This window comes from Equus przewalskii, chromosome 9 (assembly GCF_037783145.1).
Source record: "Equus przewalskii isolate Varuska chromosome 9, EquPr2, whole genome shotgun sequence".
Lineage (NCBI taxonomy): Eukaryota > Metazoa > Chordata > Mammalia > Perissodactyla > Equidae > Equus > Equus przewalskii.
The window spans coordinates 6,260,862-6,288,457 of record NC_091839.1 but is presented as its reverse complement, the minus strand read 5'-3'; the positions used below and the strand labels follow the sequence as shown (position 1 = coordinate 6,288,457).

General features: G+C 60.4%; 2 protein-coding genes across 9 annotated transcripts; both read right to left on the bottom strand.

Moving 5' to 3' along the window:
* Positions 1-223: 223 nt before the first annotated feature.
* Positions 224-17,314, bottom strand: HPN (hepsin). Of its 8 annotated transcripts, none has more exons than XM_070632570.1 (13): positions 16,741-17,314; positions 16,145-16,214; positions 10,929-11,030; positions 10,802-10,843; positions 5,289-5,418; positions 5,097-5,219; positions 4,907-4,947; positions 4,448-4,613; positions 4,155-4,345; positions 1,421-1,516; positions 1,090-1,232; positions 783-947; positions 224-570 (listed from the first exon to the last, which is right to left on the bottom strand). In XM_070632570.1, exons 2-13 carry the CDS (start codon positions 16,158-16,160, stop codon positions 532-534), a joined length of 1,254 nt encoding a protein of 417 aa, XP_070488671.1. In that variant the 5' UTR covers positions 16,161-16,214; positions 16,741-17,314; the 3' UTR covers positions 224-531. The 8 variants fall into 8 exon arrangements, with proteins under 8 accessions (XP_070488671.1, XP_070488666.1, XP_070488669.1 ...); XM_070632565.1 differs by having other exon boundaries at positions 5,289-5,550; positions 16,145-16,353; positions 16,741-17,139; XM_070632568.1 differs by having other exon boundaries at positions 16,145-16,353; positions 16,741-16,908.
* An 860-nt stretch (positions 17,315-18,174) lies between these two features.
* On the bottom strand, positions 18,175-26,801 carry SCN1B (sodium voltage-gated channel beta subunit 1). The gene is made up of 6 exons (XM_008515101.2): positions 26,413-26,801; positions 24,613-24,779; positions 23,644-23,884; positions 19,419-19,560; positions 18,892-18,963; positions 18,175-18,804 (listed from the first exon to the last, which is right to left on the bottom strand). Exons 1-5 carry the CDS (start codon positions 26,450-26,452, stop codon positions 18,897-18,899), a joined length of 657 nt encoding a protein of 218 aa, XP_008513323.1. The 5' UTR covers positions 26,453-26,801; the 3' UTR covers positions 18,175-18,804; positions 18,892-18,896.
* Between the last annotated feature and the right edge of the window lie 795 nt (positions 26,802-27,596).

Genomic DNA, 27,596 nt, shown 5'->3' with positions numbered 1-27,596 from the left:
GAGGCACAGTCCTGATGAAAAATATTTGAGCAGCTGGATCCAGCAGTACCTGAAGCCGATATTCCAGGGCATTTCCAGTTAAGCGAACCAATTAAAATCTCTTAAGCCAGTGGGAATCAAGGGATCCTGCCGCCTGCCTGATTTGTGCCAGGCCCTAATTCTTCTCTTCCATCCCCCCAAAATGTCCTCATTGCTGCTTACATTTACAAATTCAGAGACCACATTAATCAAAACCATCTTTATTATTTAAAGAGCATCCTGTCATCAGGGGCACCGAGATGGGGATCCCCAGATGGTGGAAAAATATTTACATGGGGGCCAGGAGGGTGAGGCTCGGGTGGCCCCAGGGCTGAGTGGGCCCGCCACTATGGACAAGAGGACCCCGGAGGGAGGGTATCCTTGGGCCTGTGGGCTGGGCCCAAGAAGAATAATGTTCCATCCCAGGCCCGGGGTGGACCCCACCATGTGGGGCTGGAGCCACCTAGATCAATTCGGGCCCTGGAGGCACGCACAGCGAGGAGAAGCCACGGGTCAGAGCTGGGTCACCATGCCGCTGGCTTCGGAGTGAGTCTGGGGAAAGACAACTGGGGGCTTCCAAGGTCTGAGAGGCCTCCCCGGGCCCCGCAACTCCCCTCCACCAAGAAGCCCTCTGAAATCCATCTGCTCCCGGGGCGCCCTCTTCTAGGCCCACGCGTCCGTTTCCAGAACGCCCCTGCCTGCCTTTACCCAGGAGAGTCCCCGACACTGCCCCCCTCTGGCTCCCACCCGAGCCCAACTTTCACCTTGATGGCCTGGAAGATCCACTCTCGGAAGTCACTGACTTTGGTGTAGACGCCTGGCTTCTGGGCCAGGGCACAGCCGGTGCCCCAGCTCACGATGCCGCACAGCCGCCAACGTGGCGTCCGAGAGATGCTGTCCTCACACACGAAGGGGCCACCACTGTCGCCCTGGCGGGGGAGGAGAGGCCGAGACGGCTGGCCAGGAGGCCCTTGCGGACGGCCATGGGCCGAGACAGGGAGCCGGCCGCCCACTGCCTGGGTCTCCATCCCCGGGGCGGCAGGGCCGGGGCTGCCCCACACGGTCCCTCACCTGACAGGCGTCAATGCCACCCTCGGGGTAGCCGGCGCAGAACATCTTGGGCTTGATCTGGTTCCCGTAGAAGTCGGGGCCGTTGCAGACGTCATTGCTGATTATGGGCACTCGGGCCTCCTGGAGCACCCCAGCCTGTTGGCCTGGGGGTGTGGGGGCAAGGCTGGCCAAAGCTGGGGAGCACGCACCGCCTCTCCCTCCCACACCCACCCTGGGCTCCTTGGTGTCCCCACGCCCCAGGGCCAAGAGGCATTCATTCCACCAGCCAGACTGCCCATCCCAGCCCGGCTCAGCGTCTCCCTCTGGTGGCGTCCCGGGGGACAGGACTCACCGTAGTACTGCGTGTTGCCCCAGCCAGTCACCGTGCAGATCTTGCCATCCACCAGGGCCTGGCCGGCAGCCGGGAGGCACACGGGCTGGATGTATTCTGTGAGAGACACCACGCCGGTCCAGCCCCTGCCGGCGGCCCCAGGACAAACCTCTGTCCAGCTGCCCCCAGCGCCCCGGCTCTCCTTTCCTCTGCTCTTCGTAACAACCACAGCAGACGCTGCCGGCGACTGAGCTCACAGGTGCTCCCTGTGTCAGTTCTCATCTCCATCAGCCCAGGGGGGCGGGCTACGATTAGCCCATTTTACATAGGGCGGAGATGAGGCCCAGTCACTTGTCCAAAGCCCCATAACGAGTCAATGGCAGAGTCAGAATCTGACCCTGGGTTGGCCCAGCTCACAAGCTTGAGTCCTTACCCATGGCTCACAGGGCCGCGCCCACCTAGAGGTGCCTTCAGGAGAAATGGAAAGAGTCGCCCTATCTTGAGATACTTGACTTCCAGCTGCCAGAAACCACCATCATAAATACACAGTCGACACCGACCACAGAGAGAAAGCACCTCTGAGACGTGCCACCTTTGTGCAGTGCACAACCCACACAAGGGATCCTGGCAGCCCTGCCTGCTGCCTGCTGCTGACTTTACTGCCTGAGCCTCAGGGCTCTCAGGTGCAAAATGGGAAGAAGAAGCGTCTCCCCCAGCGGCTGTCGTGGGAAACTGGCGAAGCTCTGAGCACCACGCCTGGCAGACAGGAAGTGCTCACATATCTGGTAATAATAGGAAACAACAATGGCCATGACCACTGACAGTAACAGAGTCTCACTGTGTGCTGGCGTCGCTCTAAACTCTTTACTCAGATTCACCCTTTTGCTCATCTCACTAATTGTAGGAAGTCACTTAACAGATGAGGGAAACTGAGGCATGGAGAGGCAAAGTCGCACACCCAAGATCACACAGCTGGCAAGGACGTGAATCTGGCCAAAGCCCGTGGTGACCCCCTTGGCCCTGTGTCTCGGATCCAACCCTCCCACCCCACCCACCTGTGTTTCCATGGACTCTTCCTTATTCAATGTCTTTAACCCCCTCGCTCTTTTCACTAAAGAGAAGGGTTTGTTTTGTTTTCAAGAAAAACATGGCTCCCTTAAGCGGAAAACCAGTCTCACGGATCATTAAAAAGAAAATAACCATAAAGTTAAGTATAATGCCAATCACAGAATGGTCCTGACTTCCCGGGTGGCACAGCCCGGGGTGACAGGCAGCTTCCAGCGCCAGGCGTGGGGGCTCACGTCTTTGCCACTTGCGGGAATTTGGGGCACATTGGCCTTCTCTGTGTTGGGACCTCTCCCTGTGGGGGAAAACAGGACTACAGGAGCGCCACCCCCCGAGGCTGCTGACGACCACGGAGCGCACGCGGGGGACCGCCGGGAACAGCACAGGTGCTGGTGCGCGCCACCTCACCACTGTGGGAATCACTTATTGTATGATTTCACCACCGTCACCATTCCGACTTGGTTATCATCATCATCACCCCTATTTTGATTATTATTATGACACTGTGGCCTGCTTTTGACCCAAAAGTCGTGCGTTGGAGAAATGTTAAAGGCACATCGGCCCCCAAGTGAGTCTTTCTTGTGGAGAGTTCAGAGGGAGCCCCCCAGCTTCCTCAGATTCCTTCATAGGTTTAAAAATATTTTTCATTACTTTTTTTTTTTTTGAGGAAGATTAGCCCTGAGCTAACATCTGCTGCCAATCCTCCTCTTTTTGCTGAGGAAGACTGGCCCTGAGCTAACATCCGTACGCATCTTCCTCTACTTTATATGTGGGACACCTGCCACAGCATGGCTTACCAAGCGGTGCCATGTCCGTACCCAGGATCTGAACCGGTGAACCCCAGGCCGCCCAAGCGGAACATGAGAACTTAACTGCTGCACCACTTGGCTGGCCCCAAATTACCTTTTTTTTTGGTAACAGATTTTTTGAGATATAGTTCACATACCTACCATCCACCCACTTAAATTCTGCAAGTCCATGGTTTTTAGTGGGTTCACAGATAATAGCTAAGGAGCATGTCTGGCCATAGGAAGGGGTGGCCACCACCACAGTCCTTTCTAGAACATTCTTGTCACCCCAAATAGAAACCCTGTATGCTTTCCTCTCACCTCCCAACCTCCCCATCACACCTGACCCCATGCCACCCAGCCCCTGGCAGCCACAGTCTACTTCCTGTCTCTACAGATTTGCTTACTCTGGACACTTCATATCCATGGAACCATCTAGATTGTGGCTTCTTTCACTCAGCACAGTGTTTTCAAGGGTCATCCATTGTGTATCACGAATCAGAATTCATTCCTTTTTAGGCCCAAATATTACTCTATCGTGTGGATCAACCACAGCGTGTTCATCGTGTGTCAGATGATGGACACCAGGCGGTTTCCGTCTCTGACTACTGGGATAAAGCTGCTGTGAACACTAGTATAAGTTTTTGTGTGGACACGTGTCTTCACTACTTTGGGCGCGCACCCCAGGACTGGAGTTTCTGGGTCCAGGGGGAGCTCCACGCTCACCTTGTTGAGGACCCGTCAGATGGTTTTCCGAAGCGGCTGCCCAGCTCACGCCTATTTAATGATGCCCAGCTCATGCCCCGCAAGTCCGTCTTCTCTCTCCCCACAGCGTCTAAGCCCCCGGTGCCCTCCTCCGTCCTCCCGGCCTCTGGGGTCCCCAGGCCAAGACGCAGACTCACCTGTGAGGGGCAGGGAGCTGGAGAGGCGGACCAGGGCGATATCGTTGCTGTTCTCCTCGCTGCTGGGGTCTCGAAAGGGGAGGTAGGCCCCGTGGTAGACCACCGCCTGCATCCCCAGCTGCAGGCCGTGGGGCGAGGCCTGGGCCACGGCGCCGGCAAACACTCGCCAGCGGGACAGGACGCGGTTCCGCCTAGCAGGGGACAGGAGGGGAGGGTGGCAGTCTGCCTGGGCGCAGCCTCCCGCACCTCGCCGCTCCGCCACCGCCCCCCTCAGCGTCGTGGGGGACACTCACTCAGGGAAGCAGTGGGCAGCTGTCAGCACCCAGTCTTTGGAGAGCAGGGACCCCCCACAGAGGTGCGCTCCGTCGTAGCGGAGACTGACTTGCCATGGCCACCGGCCCAGGCTGGTGTCCTGGCCTCCCACGATGCGGTCTACGGGCAGCTTCCTGTGGCCACAGTCTGTGGGAGGGGGCGTCAGGGGCAGTGGGGGATGCCGGGACCCCTGGGGGTCTGCGAGGACACACCCCAATCTGGGGAGTGTGAAAGGACACGACCCTGGCCTGAGGGATCTGAGGGAACGTAGGCCCATCCTTGGGGACCTCTGGGGACAGGGCTCCGCCCTGGGGAGTCTGGGATGACACAGGCCCCTCCTTGTAGGATCTAAGAGGATATGGCCTGCCTGGGGGCATCTGATGGGATGTGGTCTTGCCCTGGGGGGTCTAAGGTGGAGGTTCTAAGTGTCGGGGCCTCACCTTGGCAGAGAGCAGTCAGGAAATGGCCTCTGGGACAGTCACTGCGAGGGAGACAGTGACGGAGATGCAGAGAAACAAAAAGTGGGACCAGTTAAGACAGATAAAGGGAAAACGAGGGCAGCAGGCAGGGCGCGGCTTGGCGGCCCGGGATATGCCCACCCCCCCCCCCCCCCCCCGCTGCCCTCCTCACCACACAGAGATGACCTCGAGCAGCCTCCGGGCGTGGGGCAGCCTCCCCTCGTCCACGCAGAAGAAGCCCGACGTGCCGTTGGCGCCCGCCGTCCGCACGTCCAGCTCCGAGTGCTCCAGCGCCCTGGGCGGGGCAGGGGTCAGGCCTGTCCTCCCGCCCCCTCCCCCGCGCCCCCCCGGGGCACCCCGGTACCTGAGGAAGCCCATCTCCTCGCAGCTGAGGCCTGCTACCCTGGCGTTGGAGCGCGAGGAGCAGAGCAGCCGCCAGGTCCCTTCCGTCTCATCAAACACCGTGAGCCGTGCGTCCGCCGGGCTGACCTGCACTGCAGGACAACAGGACCGCAGCCGGGTCACCCTCCTCAGCCCTTCCAGGTCAGCTCTCCAGCCTGGGGCTCTGGGCCTGAGTCCCTGCAGGCCGATTGGAGCACCCCATGTCCCCACATCTGTGCTCGCACCTGCAAGGGCACGTGCGTGACTCAGTGGACCCTTGAATGGCAGCCCTGGGACTTTGGCTGGCCCCATGGGAGCCGGGGGACTTCCACTCGCCCCTGGGCTTCCTAAGCTGGTTGCTCATGTAAGTCTGGAACTTTGCTGGGACATTTGGGAAGAGGGAAACGGTTTTAACCCAGCTCCCAAGAGAATGGCGTGGGAGGCTGGATCTGCCAGGGCCCATCTTTGCCCCCATGAGGGAAATATAAGCCAACATGGAGAAAAGCCAGGAGACTTCTGGTAACATTTTTAAAGCCCATTCGTGGAGTCAGGCTTGAAGAACCCCTAGAATCTGATTATGTAAGTTAATCACGTCCCATTTTGTTTAGCCAGTTTCTTTATTTTTTTCCTTTTGTCTTTTGCAGCCTGAAGACCCTTGACTAATACATCAGATTGCCAAAATCTTTAAATAGATATCCTATAATCTTTAAAAAACAAAACAAAAAAAGGAAAGAATGCTATGTTTTCCGCAGGACTTGTCAGAGCCTTGAATATAGGAGGAAAGTGCATGATAATTCTCCAAACAGAGGATGCAGTTTTCATTCATTCATTCATTCAACAAGCATTAAATAGACGCGTACTCCATGCCCAGTCCCACCCTGGTGCGGGGTGATGCTGGGGACACAAAGATGACCAAGACAGTCCTGGGCTATGCCCTCACCAAGCCAAAGTCTGAGAACTGGGGAAACAGACAACAATAACAAAGTCACCCAAGCAAACACAACATCCCAAACTGAGCAGGGGCGGGGCAGAGATGTACAGGAGGGCTGGAGAGAGCCTACGGGGGATCCCTCCTGCCTGGGGCTAGGCGTGTGGAGAGCCAACCCTCCCCTCAGCTCCCCCTAGGCTGCTCCCCACACCTGGCCGGACGGACAGACAGACAAGCCTCGTTCACAGCTGGCCACGGCCCTTAGGTGTATTATTTCATTTACCAGACACTCTGTACGCACCCAGCTCTATCCTGGGCAATGAACGAGTCAGACAAACCTCTGCCCTGTGGAGCTCGAGGGCCGACAGGTGAGACGGAGACAGACCAGGACAAAGCAAAGTATATGGCGTGTCACAAGAGAAGAAGGGGCCGGGAGAGAAATCAGGCTTGACGGGGGCAGCGAGAAGGTGGTACCCAAACAAAGATCCGAAGGAGGTGAGAAAGAGAGTCGTGAAGACAGGAGACGGAGCATAGAACTAGGCCAAGAGAACCGCAGAGATCCCAAGGCTGGGGGCGGTGTTTGAGGAACAGCAAGGAGCCTGGAGCAGAGGCAGCGAGCGGACATGAGGCGGGAGACAGACCAGAACACGAGGACTTTGCTTTTACCCCGCGTGAGTGCAGCCAGGGGAGGCTCTGAGCCAGGAGGGCCCTGACCTGACTGAAGTTCACAGGCCGCTCCTGGCTGCTGTGGGGAGCAGACTGCAGGGGACAGGGATGGAGCAGGGAGACAGGGCGGGGGCTGCTGTGATGGTCCAGGAGGCAGAGGATGGAGGCCGGGCCAGGGTGGGGCAGTGGGGAGAAGAGTTTAGATTCTGGATAGATGTTGTGTGTGGAGCCCACAGGGTTTGCTGAGAGACTGGATGTGCGTGTGAGGGAAAGAGAGGGGTCAAGGACAATCCGAGGTGTTTGACTGGAGCCACGAGAAGGATGGGCCTGACACCGACCAGGATAGGCAAGGCGGGGAGGGAGCGGGCTTGGGGAAAGGTCAGCTGTGAACTCCTGGGTCCTTTTCTTCTGAGCCTCCTGCATGGCTGGTGTTCCGAGAGCACATTCCAGAAAACTGAGTCTGGTGCAAACTCGCTTTTGCATCCTCTTAGCAGGGACCGGGCGAGGCCACACCCAAGCTGAGAGGTCTTCCTGCCGCCCTGCAGATCTGGACAAGGGGAGGCAAGGCTGCCAGGGAGAACCTGGCTTGCTGAGGACCTACTGTGTGCCGAGTGCCGTGCTGCATGCTCTCCCTGTCCCGCCATCAACCAAGACGGGGCCCACCACCCCGAGGCCACAGAGGTTATTCCATTTCCAGATGGGGAAGCTGAAGCTTGGAGCAGTGGGGTGACTTGCCCAGCATCGCCAAGGGAGTCAAAGGCAGCGAGAGAGGATCAGGCTCGAGTGACTCCAAACCCCAAGCTTTCAGCGTCGCCCTAGACAGCCTCTCAAGGCACATTCCCTCCTGGGGGTTAAAAACACCAGCGCTATCATAAAACTCTGGCTGTGTTCCCTGGGGACAGCAGTGGGCTGGCCTCGACTATGTGTCGTATCTGGAGGGTCCTTCTTAGAATCCCACAGCCACCCTGGGGAGTGGAGGCCATCTCGACGCCCATCTTGCAGATGGGGAACCGAGCCTGGAGAGTGTTACTTGCCCAGGAGCATAGGGCTCAGAGCCCAGGTCCCCCGACCTGCACACGCCCTGCCCCTTCCCCGTCCCCAGCCTGAACACACCCACCCACAGCCCAGACTAAGAGCTTCCTGGCTGGCCTGTCGTAACTATGGCCTCCTGCTCCAGGGTAGGGCAGGGGATGCCTGGCACCTCTGCTGGGTAGTCCCTACCACTGCCTGAGTCCCAAGACCAAGACCCAGGTTTGAAACTCCACCTAGGGGTGGGGATGAATTCTTATTTTAAAACTACTTCTGGGGCCGGCCCGGTTGCGTAGTGGTTAAGTTCGCACGTCCCGCTTCGGCAGCCCGGGGTACGCCGGTTTGGATCCCGGGTGCGGACATGGCACCGCTTGGCAAAAGCCATGCTGTGGTAGGCGTCCCACGTATAAAGGAGAGGAAGATGGGCATGGATATTAGCTCAGGGCCAGCTTCCTCAGCAAAAAGAGGAGGGTTGGCAATAGTTAGCTCAGGGCTAATCTTCCTCAAAAGAAAAAAAAAAATGACTTCTAAGGGCTCCAGAAATATGACTTCCAGAAAGTGTGAGGTCTTAGGAAAAAACGATCACTCTGTGGATGTATGTTGGGGGAGGTGGCAGGGGGAGGGGATGTCAAATGCCCCCTCCAATTACTTTTAAAGCCACATTCTGTGCCATTGCTCCTCGCTTTTAAACTCTTTATTCTTGTTTGCATTATTTTAAGCAATGCAAGAAGAGTGCTCTGGGTCACCTTGTTTGCTTACCAAATCATCTGATATATTTAGAGGTGTGAAAATCCCCGAGAAATGAGGTGGGGATATAGTTTTGTGGTTGCTGTTGTTTGTTTTGTAATTTCCCAACGTTTTGGAAAAACCCACGTGTAACTGAGGGGAAGGGCGCCGGGGTCGGCGAGAGCTAGTGGGAATCGTGGGTTCGTTACTGTCCCACTGGAGGCTGGGGACAAGTTACGTCATGCCCGGATTTGTCTTCCTGTTTCTTCCTTAAGCACAGAGTCCTGAGCACTTACGCAACAGACACTGTCTGGGGCGGTGCCCCTGGGAAATTCACGCATCAGGGAGAGACAGATGCAGTCAGAGTAGAGTGGAGCTTCCCCGAGTTGGGGAAGCGGTAGGGGTTCAGGGACGCCAGAGACAGGGTGTGGGAGGGAGCACCGAGTCTGGGGCACAGGAAGGCCTTGCTCAGGAAAGTTAGAGCCCGAAGGGTGAGACACGAAAGCCAAGGTTTCAGGAGCTGGCTGAGGGCATCTCCTCCAAGTCCCACCCAGCTTCAGAAGAGGATGCTGCAACTCGGAGGGCAGGAGAGGCCTCAGGCTCAGCAAGGACGTGCAGAACCACATCCTGCCTGGGGCGGGAGTGCCAACAGGCAAGAGCAAAGGCTGCGAGCCAGGAGGGTCCCTCCAGGGCATGAGAGGGCCCATGAGCTGGAGCCTGGAGGGCGCCGGGAGCCAGCGTGAGGTGGGCGCAGAGAGGGACCCACAGCCTGGGAGCCGCGGAGCCCACCAGGGGCTGCAACTTCAGCCCAGAGGCAGTGGGGAGCCCTGGAGTGGCTGCCGGCGGGCGTGAGCCCTCTGCCCCGCCACTTACTCCACACGTGGTCTCAGGCAAGTCAGTTCCCTCCACTGGGCTCAGCTTCCTGCAGCTGCAAAGTGGGGTGATGACAACAGCCCCGGCTTCCCAGGGCCGCTGCGCAAAGGCTACGGACAGGGCCTGGCACACGTTAGCCATCACTATGGCAACTCTCTTGACTTTTTCTTGAGAAACAACAGTGTGACAGCTCTACACAAGGGCTGGATCCAGGCCGCTGGGTTCAGATCCCAGACCTGCCACGCACAGCTCTGTGACCTGCGGCCAGTCCCTTGGCCTTTGGCGCCTCAGTGTTCCCCTCCTGAAATGGGCTGGTGGGAGGACTGAATGAACTGATGTGCCCGGCACGTGGAAACGCTCGCTCAGTGCGCCCACGAGGGCTGACACTGAGGGCAGCTTTCCTCGTCCACGCTTCCCTTTCTTCTAAGGTGAGCCCAATCCTTTATGGAATTGATGAGGCTTGTGGGAGTGCAAAATCCATTCCATCACCCAAGTTCCCCTTTCCTCCTGCTGCCCCGGGCCGCAGAACAGCAGCTGGGAGCTTAAATTTGGGAAGATTCATTCATTCATTCCACAGTTCATTTCTGCACCTTTTTACTAGTGTGGTCACTCATTCCACCTGCCTGCAGACACATCCCCACCAGGCAAGGCTAAGAGCTGCTCCCAGCCCCAGTGTTTCCCAGCTGCCTGTTCTCACTTTCCACATCTGTAAATGGGGGTAATAGTAGCAGCTACCTCCCCAGGAGAGCTAGAAGTTTCGCCGAGTTCACACAGCACCTCTCAAACCTGTTTGACCATGCCCCACAGTAAGAAACACATTTTTACATTATCACGTAGCCCTGAACTTCTGTTCTCTAGGGCAAACCATCACATTGCTCGGAGCCTCAGTTTCCCCATGTGTAAAATGGAGAGAATAAGACTGCCACCCTCATCAAACGGAAGCAAAGCTTAACAAAGCTTTTACTCACGGAGCGAGAGGCACTCTGATATTTTCTAATCTATTTCATACTTTTAAAAATGTGGTTTTCAACTCGCTCATTTAATTTCATGACGCAATAACGGGGAACACGCGTAGAGTGTGAAAAACACCAGGTGAGACAAGTGAAGAGCTTAGAACAACGCCTGGGCCAGAGCGGGCAGCTTGATGCAAGTGCGTGCGCTATTACCAGCATCTCTGTATCTGTTCATCGCTTCAAAGGATCCTGCCCCAAGCAGCGCCCCCAGGCACAGTCGCCTCCAGGACGCCCCAGACAGCCCCAGCCGGCCTTGCTCACCTGGATACAGCGCCTCCTGATCACTCCTGAGCAGAAGGGTCACTGCAGAGAAGGCAGAGGTGAGGGCGGGCAGGCCAGGGGGCAGCAGGGGCCCCAGGAGGCCAGATGGGCAGGGGGCCACGCTCACCAATGGCCCAGGATGCCGCCCCGATGCCTGTCAGGAGCAGTAGGGTCCCCGCAGTGAAAGCTGCCACCTTGGGTCCGGAGCAGCATGGGACAGTCCGGCCACCTGCAACAGACAGCATGCTGGGTCCCACCAGGCCTATTCTCTCCGCAGCAGGGTCTGGGCATGGGGCCAGCTCCGCCCTGCCCCGCCAGGCTTGACTAGGCAAAAGCCTAAGCCTGCCATGGCCTGGGCCCAGTTTCCTCCCCCACAGTGTGGACGACCAGGTGTCCAGCTCCCCAAGGGTTCCAGCTGGGAAGGGGTGTGGCCTCGACGGCTGCCACCCTCCCTGCCTGCACTTACGGGATCTTTCCTCCCCAGTGATACCACGCTTCTGTATCTCTCTCATCACACTGTGCCATCTTTTCTTGGACCTCTCACTTCTGCCGACTTTCCCAGGGCTTCTCCAAGCCTCTTGGGGGCTATGACCCCTGACCTTCGCCCTCTTGGCAGCTCTCTTCCCTGCTGTTCAGCATTTCCTCACTGCCTCACTTCTCCCTGCTGTTCCAGACCCTCTGTCCCCGGGGAACCTCCAAACCAGACCTCTCCCACAGGACCCCGCTCCAAGGTCAAATCTGCCTCTGGAGGTTGGGGACCTAAGTGTGGAATTTGTGAGCCTCACTTAAAAATACTGGCCTTACCTCTTGTTGGGTGGGGCCTTGGGCAGGTGGCATCGCCTCTCTGAGCCTCAGCTTCCTCATCTACTTAATGGGCATCCACCTAGCACTCATCCCTAAATGCAATACTTTAAAGTTCTTTTAAATAATAAAAATCATCATCCTCATCATCGCCAAGCTCTGCTCAGAGGCTCGCGCTGTGTCTGTGCCACCCCGATGCATTAATACATTCAGCTCCTGTCTCAGTTATGAGTCTTATTTTTCAGACAGGGGAAACTGAGGCACAGAGAATGGAGTCGCGTGCCCAGGGCAACTTAGCCAGGAAGAGGCAGGGCTGAGCGCAGGAGCCCGGGGCCCAGGTGCATAACCACAGAGCCGCCCTACCCCTCTCTGTGCTGTAGGCCGGGCACACAGCAGGTTCGAGATAATGCTTGCAAAATCATTAGAGCTGTGTGGTCCTGGGCAAGGGCCTTCCTCTCTCTGGGCCGCAGTTTTCTCATGGGTAAAGTGGAGCTTTATTCATTCACGGTCTTACGGCGCATCCACTGTGCACCTGGCTCCATTCCAGGCTCCGGGGACACACCCCAAACAAGACGGATGAGCTGTGGCTCTCACCGGTCTCAGGTGTGTAAGGCAAGGTGGGGATGTAGATAAGGAAATGAGTAAATGAACTTGGTAACTTCCAGATTGTGGCAAAGTCTATGAAAATAACGCAGGTCGGGGCCGGGGTGGTGTCCGCATGGGGCACAGGGAGAGCCTCCCAAGAAGTGACTTCTGAGCTGGGGCCTGAAGGGCGAGGCCAGACGTGCAAAGACCGTGGGCAGAGGGGGCAGCACAGGCAAGGCTGGAGGCCAGAATGAGCACAGGCTGTCAGAGGGCGAGCGAAGCCGTTGACGTGGCCAGAACAGCGTAAGCTTGGGGAAGGCCAGGGGGGCCAAGGCTGGGCCGGCTGGGGAGGCCTGGGCCCAAGGAGAAGAGGGATTTCATTCCCAGCTCAATGGGGCCCCTGGGAAGTAAAAGCCAACCCGTTCTCTGGGGATTGTCCAGGGCCCAAAGAGATAAGGCTGCTCAAAGCCTCAGCGGGCCTAGCACACGCTCCACTGCCCTTGGCATCTGCAGGGCCCCCCAGGGCTGCAGGAGCTCCCGGCTCTCCCCTCTGTGTCGTGGGAGGACAGCTGGTGGTCACAGGCCAGCCAGCACCCGGAATGGAGTGGGAGTGGCCCAGGAGCCTCCTGGATGGCCAGTGTCTGGGTGTCTCAAGGACTTGAGAGCCCCGCAGCTCCCATCAAGGCACTAGAGAGCAGTCCATCCCCCCAGAGAGGCCCCAGGGAGCCGGACCAGCCCAGCCCCCGCTGGCTGACCCTCCGTCACAAGAAAAGGCCGGCAGTCCCACCCCAGCTCCCCCCGCAGCCACCTTCCAGGTCAGTGGGAGGTCTGGCTCCCCTCGGCTGCTCAGCCCAGCCTGGAGGCTCTGGTGCGTCTGCTGGGGCGGGAGGCACCACCACCCCTGTCTCCCAGGGCAGAGGATTGCCCTTCCATGCCCTCTGGTTCAGGGGACCCCAAAGCCAGTGCCTCTGGTGAGACAGGAGGCGCCCTCACTCTGAGAGGGACAGCATCCTCGCCGTGAGTCCTCAGGAGCGAGAGGCCTCTGCACAGCAAGCCAGCGCCCTGACTTCTCCTCGAGACCCCGCTCCTCCAGGGGCCACCCACCTCTTCCCACACGACAGGTCTGCTGCCCCCACCGATCAGCTGCCAACACCCCCCAAGGGACGTCTTCGGCTCCTGTCTCTAAAACTGCCCTCGGTTGATAGCTCCGTGTCTCAGTCCTCATCACACGACTCCAGCTCCCTGAAGGAAAGGCTCTCCTCGTTTGACTTCTGGGATACCACCTGCACCTGATGTCCCTTCCCCGTCTCCTGAGCCTCCACCCACTGCCTGAAATCTGGAGTTCACAGGGCGGGCCATGGCCCCCCCCATCCAGGCCTCCTCCCACCCAAGTCTGTCTCACCCACCTCCACAGCCTCAGTTTCCCTTTTCTGTCTCCAGCCCTGGTCCCGGCCCCTTAGTCCCGGATCAGGGGTCCGGCAGCCTCTTAGATGCCTCCCCATGGAATCCCCTAGGTCCTTCACGTCCCCCAGGTCCCATCTGGTCTCAATGTCTCCCCAGGTGCTAGGTTCAGTCTCAGAGGCCCCCATCCTCAGCACCGTCCCTCATGTGCAGGATGCCTCCCTCCCCCACAGCTTGCCAGCTCCACGGCCTGCAGGCCTCGCCAGTGCCTCCTGTCCCCTGTGCTTCCCTGCCCCCAGCCCCATCCACCCCTGGGCTCAGTCCTCCCTGAGGTCCAGCATCTCCACGGATGCCTGGGGGATCCTCCTAAACACCAAATCCAACCTCTCCCTTCTTTACCCAGAATCCCCCGTGAGCCCCCAGAGTCCCCAGGACAGTCTAAGGATACAAGCATGGCTGTTAGTGATTCGGGGGCTGCACATGCTTCCCCAAAGTCATTACCAGACCCCCCGAGAGAGTTTCCAAAAAGCAGCCAAACCACAGAACCCATAAAACACAGACACACATTAGAGGAAGAAACACAGCGTGACCTCCAGCACCCTCTTGTGGAGACACCCAGCACTGCAGGGCCTGGCCAACCTCTCGGCCATCCCAGCAGACCAGGTCCAGCCTGCACACCTCTCATCTCCCAGCTCCATTTCCAGCTTCACCTCCAGACACACCCAGAGTGCCTCTGCGCCCCTGCACACCGGCAGTGCGTCACTCCCACCCTCCCACCTCAGCCACGCTCTTCCCTCCACCCGGCACGCCCTCCCTAGCCCATGCCCATCCTGAGTATCAACTCAGATAGAACTTCCTCCAGTCCCAGGGCCCCCGCCTGGCCTAGGACAGACTCCCCCAGCACAACGCTGACTCAAACCAGCAGCCGCCGCAGCAGCAACAGCTCCTAGAATCCTAGCAGGCCGACTCAGCCCGTCCCACCTCTCCTGTGATTTCCTGAAATCCTTGCAACTTAATGATGAAGGCATTGTTATCATCATCCCAGTTTACAGACAGGTGCAGCCACCTACCCCGGGTCACCATCAAGTAAGCATCTGTCCGGGTTGGACCCCCCCCCCCTCCCCGAGACTGGGCCGAGCTGCCTGGGGATGCACTGGCGCCCACTCTGCCTCGGTTCCCTCTGTGCCCAGACTGCCTCTGGCCATCCTCTGGGCCTGCTCGGCTTCTCCTCCCTCATTCATTCACCCACAGCCCTCAGCCCTGGTGACTCCCTTCGGTCGGCTCGAGGAAGAAGTCATCCCGAAGGTGCAGGGCTCGGCCAGCCACCTGCTGAGCAAGGGCACAGTGGCTCCTCCCGAGCCGGCGGGCGGGAGCCTGGGTTCGCTCAGCCACAGCTGAGTGGCTTGGGGCCTGATTTGGTAACTGTGCTGAGATCCCAGGAGGCCAGCGGTCCACGCTGGTCATTTCAGCTCACACGCTCAGCGCCTCCTGCCTACGTGGCATTTAAATCCTCACGCCACCCCACAAGGTGTGCACCAGGACCATCTCCATTTTACAGATGAAGAAACTGAGGCCCAGAGAGGGGAGCTGCTTGCCCAGGGCCTCACAGCTAGAAAGTGCTACAGCCTGGGACCGAACCCAGCTAGCCTGGTTCCAGGAAGAAGAGAGGGAGGCAGCCCCAGCTGGGGAGGGAGGAAGGAAAGGCCGCCCCTCAGTGGGCCCCTCCAGCTGGCTCCCAGGTGTGGGAGAGGCTGGGAGGGAGCCAGGCTGCCTGGAGCCCCCACCACAGCCGCCAGGAGTCCTCAGTGCCAGCCCCTCGGCCGGCGCTTCCCCGTCCTGCTGGGTGGTTTCTCTGCCGTCTCTCCCTCTCCATCCACCCTGGCCAGGTCCAAAGTCCTCCCTCTGCTCTTCTGCCCACAATGCGAGGAAGCAGGAGGAATGCCTGGAGTCGCTGGGGGTCTTGGGTCCCTGGGACCCCCAGGCAGCCAACCCGTCATGACGGCTCTGGACCTTGGCATGTGTCCTACATGCTAAGCCCCATGTTGGTGCCTTGTGTGTGTTCTACACTCCCAACAACCTCACGTGGGTAGGTAGGTAGCATTAGGGTCCATGCTTGACTCAGGGGGAACCAAAGCCCAGAGAAGTAACGTCCCTTGCACAAGGTCACACAGCAAAAGAGCGGCAGATGCCGATTCAAACACAGGCCCGTGCATTCGACTCCCAACTCTGCATCCTTAACCATGATAGCTAGTCTCCCCACCTTGGCCCTACACAGATGACAGGCCCAGGGTTAGCTGAGAACTCACTGGGGGGCGAGGGGAAACTGAGGCAAGGAGCCAGGAAAGTCATAAGGGGCAGCAGGGAGGCAGGGGGTGGCGCAGCCCCGCAGATTTGGTTAATAGTTAACAGGTGGGGGCGGCTTCAGAAGGGGGTGGGGAGGGGCCCAGGAGGGCTGTGAGAGAGAGGGGGCTCCAAGGGGGTGGAGGGTGGGGAAGAGAGCATGGAGGGAGGGGTGCAGGCAGAGCCAAAGTTGGGGATCAGGGAAGGGGGACTCACCCTCCTTCTCCGCCATGTCACGGCCTCTTGTTAATGATTCCCCGGCTGACCTCCTGGGCCGGGGCGGGCCCTGTGGGGAGACGAACGGGGAGGCAGGGCCCGGGGGGGCCAGCCCAGCCCGGGTGCCCCCAGTCCCAGGCGCCCATCCAGGGAGGCTGCAGGGACTGGGCCCTGGCCAGAGCACGCCATGATCACGGACGCAGATTGGGCTGGGTTCAAGGATGGGGTCAGTGTCTGACCAGCGGCCAGGAGACACCTGGATTTGCAGGACTGGGGCGCCCGTGCTTGGGCCGGGGGGAGGCAGGGACTGAGGGTCTGAACTCCTGGGTTCGAGGGAAGAGAGAGCCGGGGGCCTGGATTTCTGGGTCCTGGGGAGAAGGGGCTGGGGGCTGGACTCCTGGGTCTGAGGGCGGAGGAGACTGGGGCCCAATCTCTGAGTCTGAAGAAGGGCCACAGCTCCAAGGTCCCTGGAGAGAAGTCAGAGACCCCACTCTTGAGGTCCCCCAGGGCCCCTTGATTGGGAGGTGGGCTCTAGGTTGGGTGGGAGTGAGGGGACCCACATCCTGGGGACTGTAATTGAGGGCCCTGGTCCTTACCCTGGGGTCCGGCAGGTGGGGGCGGAGCTGAGAGGTGGTGCCGCCTTGGGGTCAGTCTCCAGGCCTGGGCAGGAGCATGGTGGCCCCGCAGCAGCGGTGGCCGGAGCGGCGTGGGGCCTGCTAGGCCTGGCTGCCTCACCTGAGGAGGAGGAGGCTGGGCCAGAGGCGGGGAAGGGGCGGGCAGGGGCCGGGCGAAGGGATTGGCAGCATCGCAGGCCACCTGGCTGGAGGGGTAGGGTTTGCAGGGGCTGGACTGGGCCGGCCCAGCAACCTGCCTCGCCTCTGGCTGGAGGGGGCCCAGGTGAGGCCGTGTGAGGGGAGGAGGGAGCAGGGGCAGCTCGCCTGAGGGCCAGGGGTTCCAGGAGACAGAACAGGCTGCGTGTAAGGACTGAAGGATGGGACCTCAGGGAGGGCCCCAGCTGCCCCTGCCACCTCTCCTGCCCCCTGCCCAGCCCCCACCCTGCCCCAGCGCAGGCCGAACTCTGTCCTTGTCCACACTACCCCTCCCGGCACCCCTGCCCAGCCCCAGGCCCACCACTGCCCCTGCCCTTTCCTGCACCCCTGTCCAGCTCCTGAATGAGGCAGCCCTGCCCTGCCCAATTGCGGGCCCTTCCTGCCCCAACTCTGCCCCCTCCCATGGCCCCGGCCCTGAGCCCTCTCCCCCACCCCTCCCCCAGCTGCCTTCCTACAAGTCACGGGGGCTGGTTTGCTTTGGCAGCCTCTCTGCCGCCTGCAGCAATGACCTCTGGAGCCGGGAAGTCCCGGACAGACGGGGGATGGGGGGCCTGGCCCGGAAAAGGCAGCACTGAGCGCTAAGGCCCAGGCCAAGAGGCCGGAAGTGTCCGGAGGCAGACCCACACTGTCCCACCGGCAGCCAAGAGTGACGCACGTCAGGCCCCAGGACCAGACAGATGCCCAGACACTGGGGTCACCAGCAGACACCTGCCCGTGGACAGCCACGCACCCAGAGTCAGAGCACAGCTGCTCCCCAGACAGGCTGTCCCACACAGCTGCCCCAGGCACCCTCCCCTCAGAGCCCCATGCTGCTCAGCCGGGATCCCCATCTCTCCTCCGCTCTCCACTCGCAGCCCTCTCTCTCCTTCCCTCTCCCTCTCCGCAGCTGCCACCTCTGCAGAGAGACCTGCACTGCTGGGAAGACAGCAAACACCCAAACTCCTGCCTGCCGCTCTTCTCTCCATAGCCCCCCAACCCCCATCCTGGCCTGGGCGCCTCTTCTCCCTCTGGCTCCCTCCCTACTCACAGTCGCTCTCAGCTAATGATCCCCCCGACTCTGAGGCTAACCAAGTCTGAGCAGCTGCCAGCGCTGGGCCCCCACCGGTTCCTTCCCCTGGTGGAGGGTCCCCAGGAAAACTGAAACGCCTGGATGTGGGGAGGCGGGTAGAGGGTGACTCGGCTCACCAGACAGACTTCCAATCAAGTCCAAGAATCTTTATTCCATGAACAAAACTATTTGTGTCAAGAGAGACGAGGCTGAATGGGCCCTTTCTAAGTGGCCACACTCCAAGGCTGGTGAGAGAGGGCGGGTTGAGCTGGGGCAGGAGTGCATCACAGGAGAGGGGACCCCAGGTCCAGCCAGAGGAAGCAGGAGGGGAAGTGCCGCTGGGGGTCAGAGTGGCTCCCAGAACCCGCTGCCCCAAGCTGTTCTGGCCCATCACCACCCCCTCTGGGCAGGGAGGGGGCAGGGAGGGGCTGGGCCCCAGTAGTGCGTGTCTGAAGCGGCCAATGTGTGCAAATCAGCAAGAAGGGGGGTGAGGGGCCGCTGCCCCCACCTCACCGCCCCCCCCAACAGGCAGCAGAAGCAGGGCGGGGGCAGCGGCAGTATTGCTTTACCCATCATGCATGGCGCGGGTGGGCGATGGGGCGGGAGAAAGAAGGCTGCATTGGGGTGTCAGCCAAGCCCCCTGCCCCCTCCCACCCCGGAGGCTCCGTTGGCAGGTCTCTGAGGCTTGTGGAGGCCCAGGAATGGCCCACCCCCATTGGGGGCAGGCTGTGCCCGGGTGTTTCCCAGTAGGGCTGGCTCTTCCTTGAGGTGAAGCCCAGGGCCTGAAGGTGAGGGAGAGACAGGGCATCAGGGACCGAGGGGGCTGACACCGCCCGGGCCCCCGGGCCCTGCCCACCCACCCACCTTACCAGGGCTATTCGGCCACCTGGACGCCCGTACAGTTCTCTTTGCTTTCTGAGGTGATGGCCAGGTACTCCGAGCTGTGGGGGCAAAGGCCAGGTGTACAGGTGACCCATCACCAGTCCGGCCCACCCCAGCAGACTGAAGAGGGTGGAGGTCTGTGCCCCAGGTGCTCAGGGCTCCGGAGTTAGAGGAGGGGGCTGCGGGCTAGACTCCTAGAGACCCACAGGAAGTCCTGGGTCTGAGGCAGGAGGGAAGCGGGGGCTCAGACGCCCAGGTCCCAGGGGAGAAAGGGGTTAGGGCCCTGGATTCCTATAGCTTTGGGGAGAAGGATGCTGGGCTGAACCACGGCCCCGAGAGAAGTGGGGGCTGAGTCTGAGGGAGGAGGGGGGTTGGACCTGACAGCAGCCGTATTTGTCTCTGACGACAGGGACGGCGCACTGGGTTGCCCCCAGCCCCCTCCCCACTCCGCTCAGGCTCCCCTGGGGGAGTCCCGGGTGCCTGGGTCACCTCCCTCACCCCCACCGCCACTCACGCGTTCTCCTGTGCGGCGGCCTCCGTGGCGGCCGCGATCTTCTTGTAGCAGTACACCATCTCCGCCACGAGCCAGATGGTCAGCACCACGATGAGCACGTACATCATGATCTCCGACACGATGGACGCCATGTCTCTGTTGGCTGCGGGGCCAGGCACAGTCAGGCGGCTGCCGAGCCCAGGCTGGGGGAGCCAGCGCAGCCTGAGCGTGCTTCCAGCTTGTGGTTGAGCTTGGGCAAGTGTCTGGGCCTCCCCGGGCCCATGGGACCCATGCAGCTTCCCCGGGGCCATTGTTATTGCTGTGATTCTAAATAAACAGCCTTGGGTGTGCCTTGGGGTCACCCTCCTCATGCCTCCCTGTGTGACTCGGGGGTCATCTCTGTCACTCAGGTGGCTGCAGGTCCCCCAGATCTATAGTTCTGCCACCCAAGGGCTCAGGTTCCAATCCTGGCTCTTGCCAGCTGTGTGGCCTTGGGCAAGTGACTCAGCCTCTCTGGCTCTCAGTTTCCCCATCTGTTAGAAGTTGATAATCACAATATCTCCTTCATGGGAGTGTCATGAGAATGACATAAGCTTTAAAGATCCTTAGACTAGCACCTGACATAAATAGCATTCAATCAATGTTTGCTATTATTAATATTACTATTACTGTTATTGTTGGGGCTGTACAACGTGGAAGAGCAGGGGCGCTGGGGCGAATTGGCCAGGGTTCGAATCCTGGCTCTGCCTCTTACTAGCTGTGTGACCTTAGGCAAATGACTCTACCTCTCTGGGCCTTGATTCCCCCTCTGCAAAATGGGGAAGATAATACTCATGGCCTCTCACAGGGCTGCTGGGAAAAGGAAGCGAGTTAACATCCACAAGGCTCGGCAGCGCAAGCCATCAGCACCAAGCGGCGGGGCGGAACCCCCAGCCTCCGGGCCGCGCGGCCCCTCTCACTGCCAGCTTCCTTTCATTGAACCTCAATTTAAACTGCAAAAGACGCGATTCAGCCAGAGGACCAGAGCGCAAGGCCACCCGGGCGTCGCGCCGGCTGTCGCAGGTCCGCCTCGCATGCCGGCTCCCTTCCCAGTCGGCCGGATCTGCTTTTCCCCGCGGTGCGCGCGCGTCCTCCCGCCCTGTGCGCGGCCACTTTCTGCGGCCCCTGCCCCCGCGCAGGTGGCACCCGGGCTTTCTGCGCCAGAGTGAGGGAGGTGCGCGCTGGATGCTTCTCCCTGCTTCCCTGCAGGAGGGGCCGGGACGGATTCCACGCCTCATTCATTCACTCGTCCATTCATTCATTCGTTCACCCCTTCCTTGCCTCCAAAGCTGTCCTGAACGTGACCTCTGGGCCAGGCTCTGTGCTTCACCCCAGCGTCTCTATCTGAGCATCTCCCCGACTCTTCCAAACCACCCCAGGATAGAGACGTCCTGGCTTCGCGCTCAGCTGCCCTCAGGAAGACACTGAGTTGGCTACAAGTGGATAAAGTCACCTCACTGGAATTCTCGGTCTTGCTCCTGGGACTGAACGCCCAAAGGAATTTGGTAACCTGGAATCTCCGGCTCTTCCAATTAGATTAGGACAGTGACGGCACGGGTCTGTAACCCGTTTTCCAGACAAGGACATTGAGGCCCAGAGTGGGGAAGGTGCTGGGCCAAGGATGCACAGCCAGGATTGGACTCAGGGCCAGGGTTCAGCCCCGAGTGCAGGTGACTGCAGCGTCCGAGCTGCTCTGCAGAGCTTGCACAGCCAGAGACTCAGCGATAGCGGCCGGGGATCCAGCGCAGCCTCCACCAACCCACACAGACACCCGGGGTGGCTGTCATTCTCCCTTACAGATGAGGGACCCAGGCAGAGCGTCACACAGAGGGTCAGAGGCACCTGCTGTGGGGAGACCTTCAATTTCTTCAAACATCCCCAACCTCCTAAGAGCTCTACCCACCACCCACAAGGGTAGCCCCCAGGTCCCACGCCCCAGCCACACCCCTGGGGCCGGCTTTCAGACATTTTCCACTCACACCGACGACATCCCAAGCAGAATCAGCCCTTTCATCCCCGCCTGCCAGCCCTACTCCTGGTTGGGGGACCCCGGTGCTTCCTACCGTCTTCTGACCCCGCCAGGGCGGAGGGGGTCTCACCACCAACCCCCACTGCCCCTCCTTTGGAAATGACTCGGTTCATTCCCTGGGGGTTACTACCAGGAGGCGGGCGATCCAGGCTGACAGGGAACGCTGAAACCACAGTCTGATGGGGGGGTCATAATAAAAAAGATGATAGGCGGCCGGCAACGCTAACCAGACAATAATACGAAAGGAGTACTGCAGTGTGATGGGTAATGTTAAAAATACTACAGCATGATGGGCAATGATGAACATATTATAACATAACAAGAAAAATTTTAAAATACTACAATATAATTCATAGTATTTTAAGATACTATAGCATGGTGGGTAATGATAAAAATATGGTAGTATGGTGAGTAATGTTAAAAATACTCTAGTATGATGGGTTAGGATAAAAATACTGTCGTGTGTTTGGTAATGTTAATATACTGTAGAGTATGATATAAAATACTGTACTCTCATGCATGCAATACTGCAATCTGGTGGCAGGTAACGCTGGGGCCGCAGGCTGCGGGAAGACCACAGAAGGGCTCCGTGTCGTGGTAAATGCTGCTGAGAGCACACGCTCTGGGAGGGGGTGTAACATGCAGATAACGTGGAAGGAGAGGCTCCACCGGGTCCCCATGCCTCAGCCGCTGCCTCCACCACGAGATGAGGGCCATTCTGAGCAAGGGCCCAGCCACAAGATGGAAAGAACCTGGCTGCCCGAGGGCATCGCGGATCCCCGCCCTCCGCACCCCTCACCTAGCACTGATTTGGGAGACCGGACTGACAGATTTTGTTAAGCTGCGGAATTTGGGGGCGCCTTTGTTACAGCAATTCCACTCCCCCACCCGACTCACGCGGGCGGGGCTGCATCTGCTGTGTCTGGGGGTGGCCGCCCACCCAGCATCGGCACCTACACCGAGGAGTCGCTCAGACTGTCTCCTGCGTCGAATTCCGCTGGATCACTTTGACAATAAACGTAAAAATGCTAATTATAAAAAGAAACCCGCAGGCTCTGGCTGACAAGGGAGCAGTGAATCGTGCTGAGAACAGACACAGGAGTCACAGGCTTGACGGGTTCACGTCCAGGTCCCACTCTGCGACCTTGACCACACCATCTAACCTGCCCGAGCCCAGCCCTCCCCACCTGTAGGACAGGGACAGTGAGAGCCCTGCCCGGAGGACTCTCAAGGAGGACTCCACGTAAGGCGCTGGGCTGGCACCCATCCTGGGGAAAGGAAAGACCCTGTGTGTTGCCCATGACGATGCGTGTGCGCCACGGGCCCCACGGGACACACCTGCCCTGGGTCTTTGCTGCCCAAGGTCAGGGATATCTCCCTGACTCTGAGCCAATGGCTGTAGGGCCCTGGAAAATTCCAGTTTATCCCCATCTGAAGATGGTTCAGAGAACAGGTTGAGGCAGCTGAAGCCAAAACGATGAAAAGTTTCCAAAGCACCTTAGATGCTGGCTGCTCAGCGTGGCCCAGCCCTGCAGCATGGCCTCACCTGCAAGCTCGTCAGAAGGGGGATCCTGGGCCACCCAGGTCTGCTGAGTCAGACTGCACCTCAGCAAGCCTCCAGGGTGCTCCGTGTGCACAGCAGAATTTAGGAGCACCGCTATGGGTGACGCACTCATCTCTCCCCTGCCGCGGGACAGAGAGAGGTGGGGCTCTGGCTACTCGGCCACCAGAACCACCAGCATCCATCGCCCCGCGTACTGAGGTCCCACTGTGAGCCAGACATGCGCCAGGAGCTGACATCCAGCAAACTGCCCGATGCTCATAACCTTCCCAGGACAGGAGAAGGGTTCAAACAACACCCTGAGACGTTTCATCCTGTTTTCTACAGGGCAACCCTTTGGCCCAGAGACAGAAAGACACCTGCCGGAGGTCACACAGCACAAGGGGCAGAGCTGAGTTCTGCACCCAGAACTTCCACAGGAGAGGCCCACTGTGACCTCTCCGGGGTTAGAGAGAAAGAGAGGCCAGAGCTGGAGCTGGGGAAGGAGGTGCGGCTCCCCCCGCCACCATGGACGGTCGGCCCAGGCGTGGAGCCAGCCTGTCCTCTCCCTGCCATCTGTCCCTCCATCTGGCCGCCGGTGGGCAACAGGGATGAGGGGGCAGCAGGGCCCGACTCACCCTTGTCCACCACCTCGAGGTGGATCTTTTTGACAACGCTGGTGTTGTGCTCGTAGTTGTCGAAGAAGAGCAGGCGGTAGACGTGGCACTGGTAGTCACCCGAGTGGTTGTAGGTGACGTTGGTGATGAAGATGGACAGGTCCTGCAGGTCCTTGGTGCCCCGGCTTCCGTTCCACACCACACGGCCCTCGAAGCGCTCGTCCTCCTCCAGCTGCAGCACCTCGTTCTCATAGCGCAGGATCTGGGGGCGGCGAGCAGGGGTCACCACCTGCGCCCCCTCCCCGCCCACCCCTCTGTGCTGTCCCTCGCCCTGACACACAGAGGGACAAGCGTGGGGACTCGGGCCCCATGGATTCAGGCAGGGAGGGTCTGGAGGGCCGGGATCCTGCCTGGGTCTGCCCGGGCCCCTGACTGTGCCCCTCGCCCTGAGACCACACACGCGCACGTCCCTCAGTCACCCTCCCGGTGCCCGTCCAGCCGTCCTGGCCCCCACTCTCTATAGCTTGTCCCCGGCCACCAGGCACCCTCCTCGGCAGGGACAGAGGCAGCCTGACCCCAGCTGCTGCAGACCCCTGTTCTCCAGCAGCCCCTCAAAGCTCATGGCGCCCCCGCAGACGTAACTCAAAACACACAGAGTGCACGGGAGGTCCAGCGGGTGCTATGTGCTCCCAGGACAACTGTCCAAGACATTTCTGCTGGTTCTACATAATTCCGACGGCATTTATTCTGTGCCAGCCATGTGCCAGGTACATCAACTCACTCCGTTCAGAGTGAGCTGAGCTGGAGACCACGGCCGCCCCATCGTTACAGAGGAGGGCGCTGAGGCTCAGAGAGGCTCCGCCACTGGCCCGAGGTCACCAGCGGGTCAAGGGGGAGCCAGTCATCGATACCAGCACATTACTGAAAACAAACAAGCCCTCCTGGCAGCCAGCCCCGGTCCACACGGACGCCCACCCCCGCCCCACGTACCTTGACGAACTCCTGGGTGCCCTTCTGGCGGAAGGTCCACTCTGTAAAGGTCTCCGCGGTGGTCTCGCTGCGCCGCTTGCAGGAGATGCACAGAATCTTGAAGGTCATCCCGTACACGGCCTCGGTCTCCGAGTCCACCTCCACACAGCCCGCCCAGGCTGACGACACTGTGGGGACAGGCCGCGCAGGGGCACCCGTCACTCGGGGCAACGCCACATTTGCCGGTTGTCGGCTCTCCGGGCCCCCACAAATCATCTGTTTCCCCTCAATAATGATCAGGAAGGGACAGAACCGGACACCAAACCTGGCCCTGCCAGGTGCTGCGTCCCCTTGGCAAGGCCCTCATGTTCTCTGAGCCTCAGTTTCCCTCTGTGAACAGTGAGGGCAATGATCGTCTTTGCTTCTGGAGGTTGCTGGGCAGATTCCATAAGTTAGGTAAGGCCCCGGGGGGCCCGGTCCACAGGAGGCCCCCAACCAACAGGCTGTCAATGCTGTCAGTAACTCAGGGTCTGTCACCCGAGCACCCCACCTTCAGGGTCCCTGCCCAGGCGACTGCAGCATCCAGGTGGTGGGACTAGACTTCCAGCTGCATTAGAAGTTCAAGGCGGCAGTTATTTCCACCATTACTGCTCTGCACACCCCGCCAGCCCCAGACACATGTGCCGGGAGAAGGCAGGGCCTCAGAGGGGCAGATGGGCCCTGGAACCAGGGCAGACCCACACTCAGCCCTGCTCCCCAGTCCCACAAGCTCCTGTGTCATCCCCGCTTCCGCAAGTTCTCCTGCCTCCTTGTCCTCCCGCCCCCAGGCTCCCTGACCTCCAGGCCCCTATCCCACCTCCTATCAGCTTCTCAAAACTCCTTCCTGCCTCAGGGCCTTTGCACCCCTACTGGATTCCAACCCCTTTGGGTCCCTCCTCCACATTTTTACCTGCCACCTCCTTCCTGCCCCCTCGAGCGCTAACTGCTAATGCATGTGTCTCCAGCTCCAGTTCTGGGTCTTTTTCTGCGTCCCTGAATCTCTTCCTCTATTAATCTTGGGGCTTCTTGTCCTCCTCTGCTCTTTCCACCTCCTTGAGTGCCTCTGTTTCCCCTTCTTTCTCTCTCTTAAGGGGCTCTCTGAAGGTCCCACCACTTTGTGTCCTCTTTCCAGGCTCAGACAGCCTCTCCCATCTCTCTCCACCTTTCCCTGTCCCTTTAAAACTCCATCTCTCCCCGTGTCTGCCCGTGTCTCCACTTCTTTCTGCCTCTTAAGTTTCTCTCTCTCCACCACTCAGATTCTTAACTCTCCTCAGTCTCTCTTGGGCAGCTCTGCATCCCTCCCTCTGTCTCTGTTTCTCTTTATTCTCATGACCCCATCCTCCCAACATAGCACTCAGGAGTACTGTGAGTCCTTCTGTCTCTCGCCCCATCTCTCCCGTCTCCATCTCTCTCTGTCTCTCAGTCTCTCTCGTCTCCGTCTCCGGGCGCCGCCTTCCCCCCACCCCCTCCCGCCGCTGTAGGTGTCACATTGCAGCCTGCGGGGCTCCGGGAGCAGCTGACTCCGCGTTTCCTCGCCCCCGGCTGGGCGCCCGCAGCCGCGAAACTGTGCCAGCCGGGCCCCCGCCCGCTCTTGCCCACCCGCACCTCCACCGCCCTCCCTAACCCCGCTCCCCGCGCGCACAACTTCTGAAGCGGACTTAGCCGGGCCGGGAGATGGGCCGGGGGTGGCCTTCGCCCCGCCGTCCGGCCCCAGAGCGCGAATCCCGCCGCCCGCCCAGTGCCCCGCTGTGGCCCCGCCGCGCGCGCCCCCCGCGCACTCACCCAGTGCCGCGCCGACCACGAAGGCCAGCAGCGTCCCCATGGCTGCGCTGCGCACGCTGCGCCCCGCTCCCGGGCCGCCGGTATTGATAGCGGGGCGAGAGGCGGCGGGACCCGGCGGCGGTTAGAATGTCCCCGGGAGCGCGCGGGCGCAGCAGCTGCGGCTCTGGGACCGGCGAGGGGGGAGGAGGGGGGGCGCGGCCCCCCCCGCTCCGGTTACCGCCGGGGGCCCAGCCCCGGGGCCCGGCGTCCGGGCATCCCCGCCGCGCGGGCGGCCGCTGCTCGGGCTGCTGCGCTGGGGAGCTCCGCGGGCGCATCCGCCAGGCGCGCGGACCCCGGCCCGGCTCCGGCTCCCGCTCGGGCGCGCTGCGGCGCGGGCCGCGGTCTCCTGCGCACTGCAGCGGCGGCGGCGGCGGCGGCGGCCTGCGGGGAGGAGGGAGAGGCAGAGGGAGGGGGCGGGGTGAATCACCGCGGGGGGAGGGCGCGGCCGCCCAGCCTTTGCCGCAGCGGCCCGGCAGGCGCCCGCTGCACCAGCCTCTCCCGGTGGCGCAGGGACCGCGGCTTCTGGGCATGGGGCGGATGGTCTGGGCGTCCGACCCCTCCAGGCTCTGGGAACCCCCAGAGTTGGAGTCTGAGACAGGTCACCCCCGAAGTCACAAGAAGGCTTTGAGGGCGATTTGGGGGCAGGGCTTCCGCCTTCAAATTATGGAGGTCATCCTCATGGGATGGAGGGGGACTTGGCTGAGACCTCTAAGTGACCTCCCCCTCAGATCCCCGGCATCCGGGCTTGGACGTCACGGTGCGGGACCCCAAGTAGGCATGAGGGGTCTGTTCGGCTGGGGCTACGGATGATACTCCGGACCCCACCCAAGCAGGAGGTGCAGCCAGATCCCGCCCGCCGAGAGGCTGCTCTGGGGTTTGCGGGTGCCACGTTTCTGGAGGAGCGCCCTCCCCTCTGTCTCCGAGGTCGTCTTCTACCCTCCCCCCAACTCCAGTGTGTCCAGGCCCCTGCTGTCCCACAGGCCGAGCTCATCCCCGCCTGGGGGCCTTGGTCCCTCCTCCCCCAGGTGAACAAAAGGCTCACTGCCTGGCCTCCTGCCGTTCTTGGTTCCAGTGCACCTTTGTCAGGGCTTCTGTCCATCCCCGGGGCACTGCCTCCCCGCCCCTCAGCTGACCTCCTTTACTCG

Bases quoted from the DNA above. Each gene is read 5' to 3' on its own strand.
- HPN (XM_070632565.1), bottom strand. The intron at 5,220-5,288 runs GTACCGGGGTGC...TGCCCCGCCCAG, and splicing joins GAGGAGATGGGCTTCCTCAG to GGCGCTGGAGCACTCGGAGC. The intron at 948-1,089 runs GTGAGGGACCGT...CTCCCCCGCCAG, and splicing joins GTGGCATTGACGCCTGTCAG to GGCGACAGTGGTGGCCCCTT.
- SCN1B (XM_008515101.2), bottom strand. From the start codon at position 26,452: ATGGGGACGCTGCTGGCCTTCGTGGTCGGCGCGGCACTGG. The intron at 24,780-26,412 runs GTGAGTGCGCGG...CTGTCCCCACAG, and splicing joins CGTGGTCGGCGCGGCACTGG to TGTCGTCAGCCTGGGCGGGC. The intron at 19,561-23,643 runs GTGAGTCGGGCC...CTGGCCCCGCAG, and splicing joins CCTCGAGGTGGTGGACAAGG to CCAACAGAGACATGGCGTCC.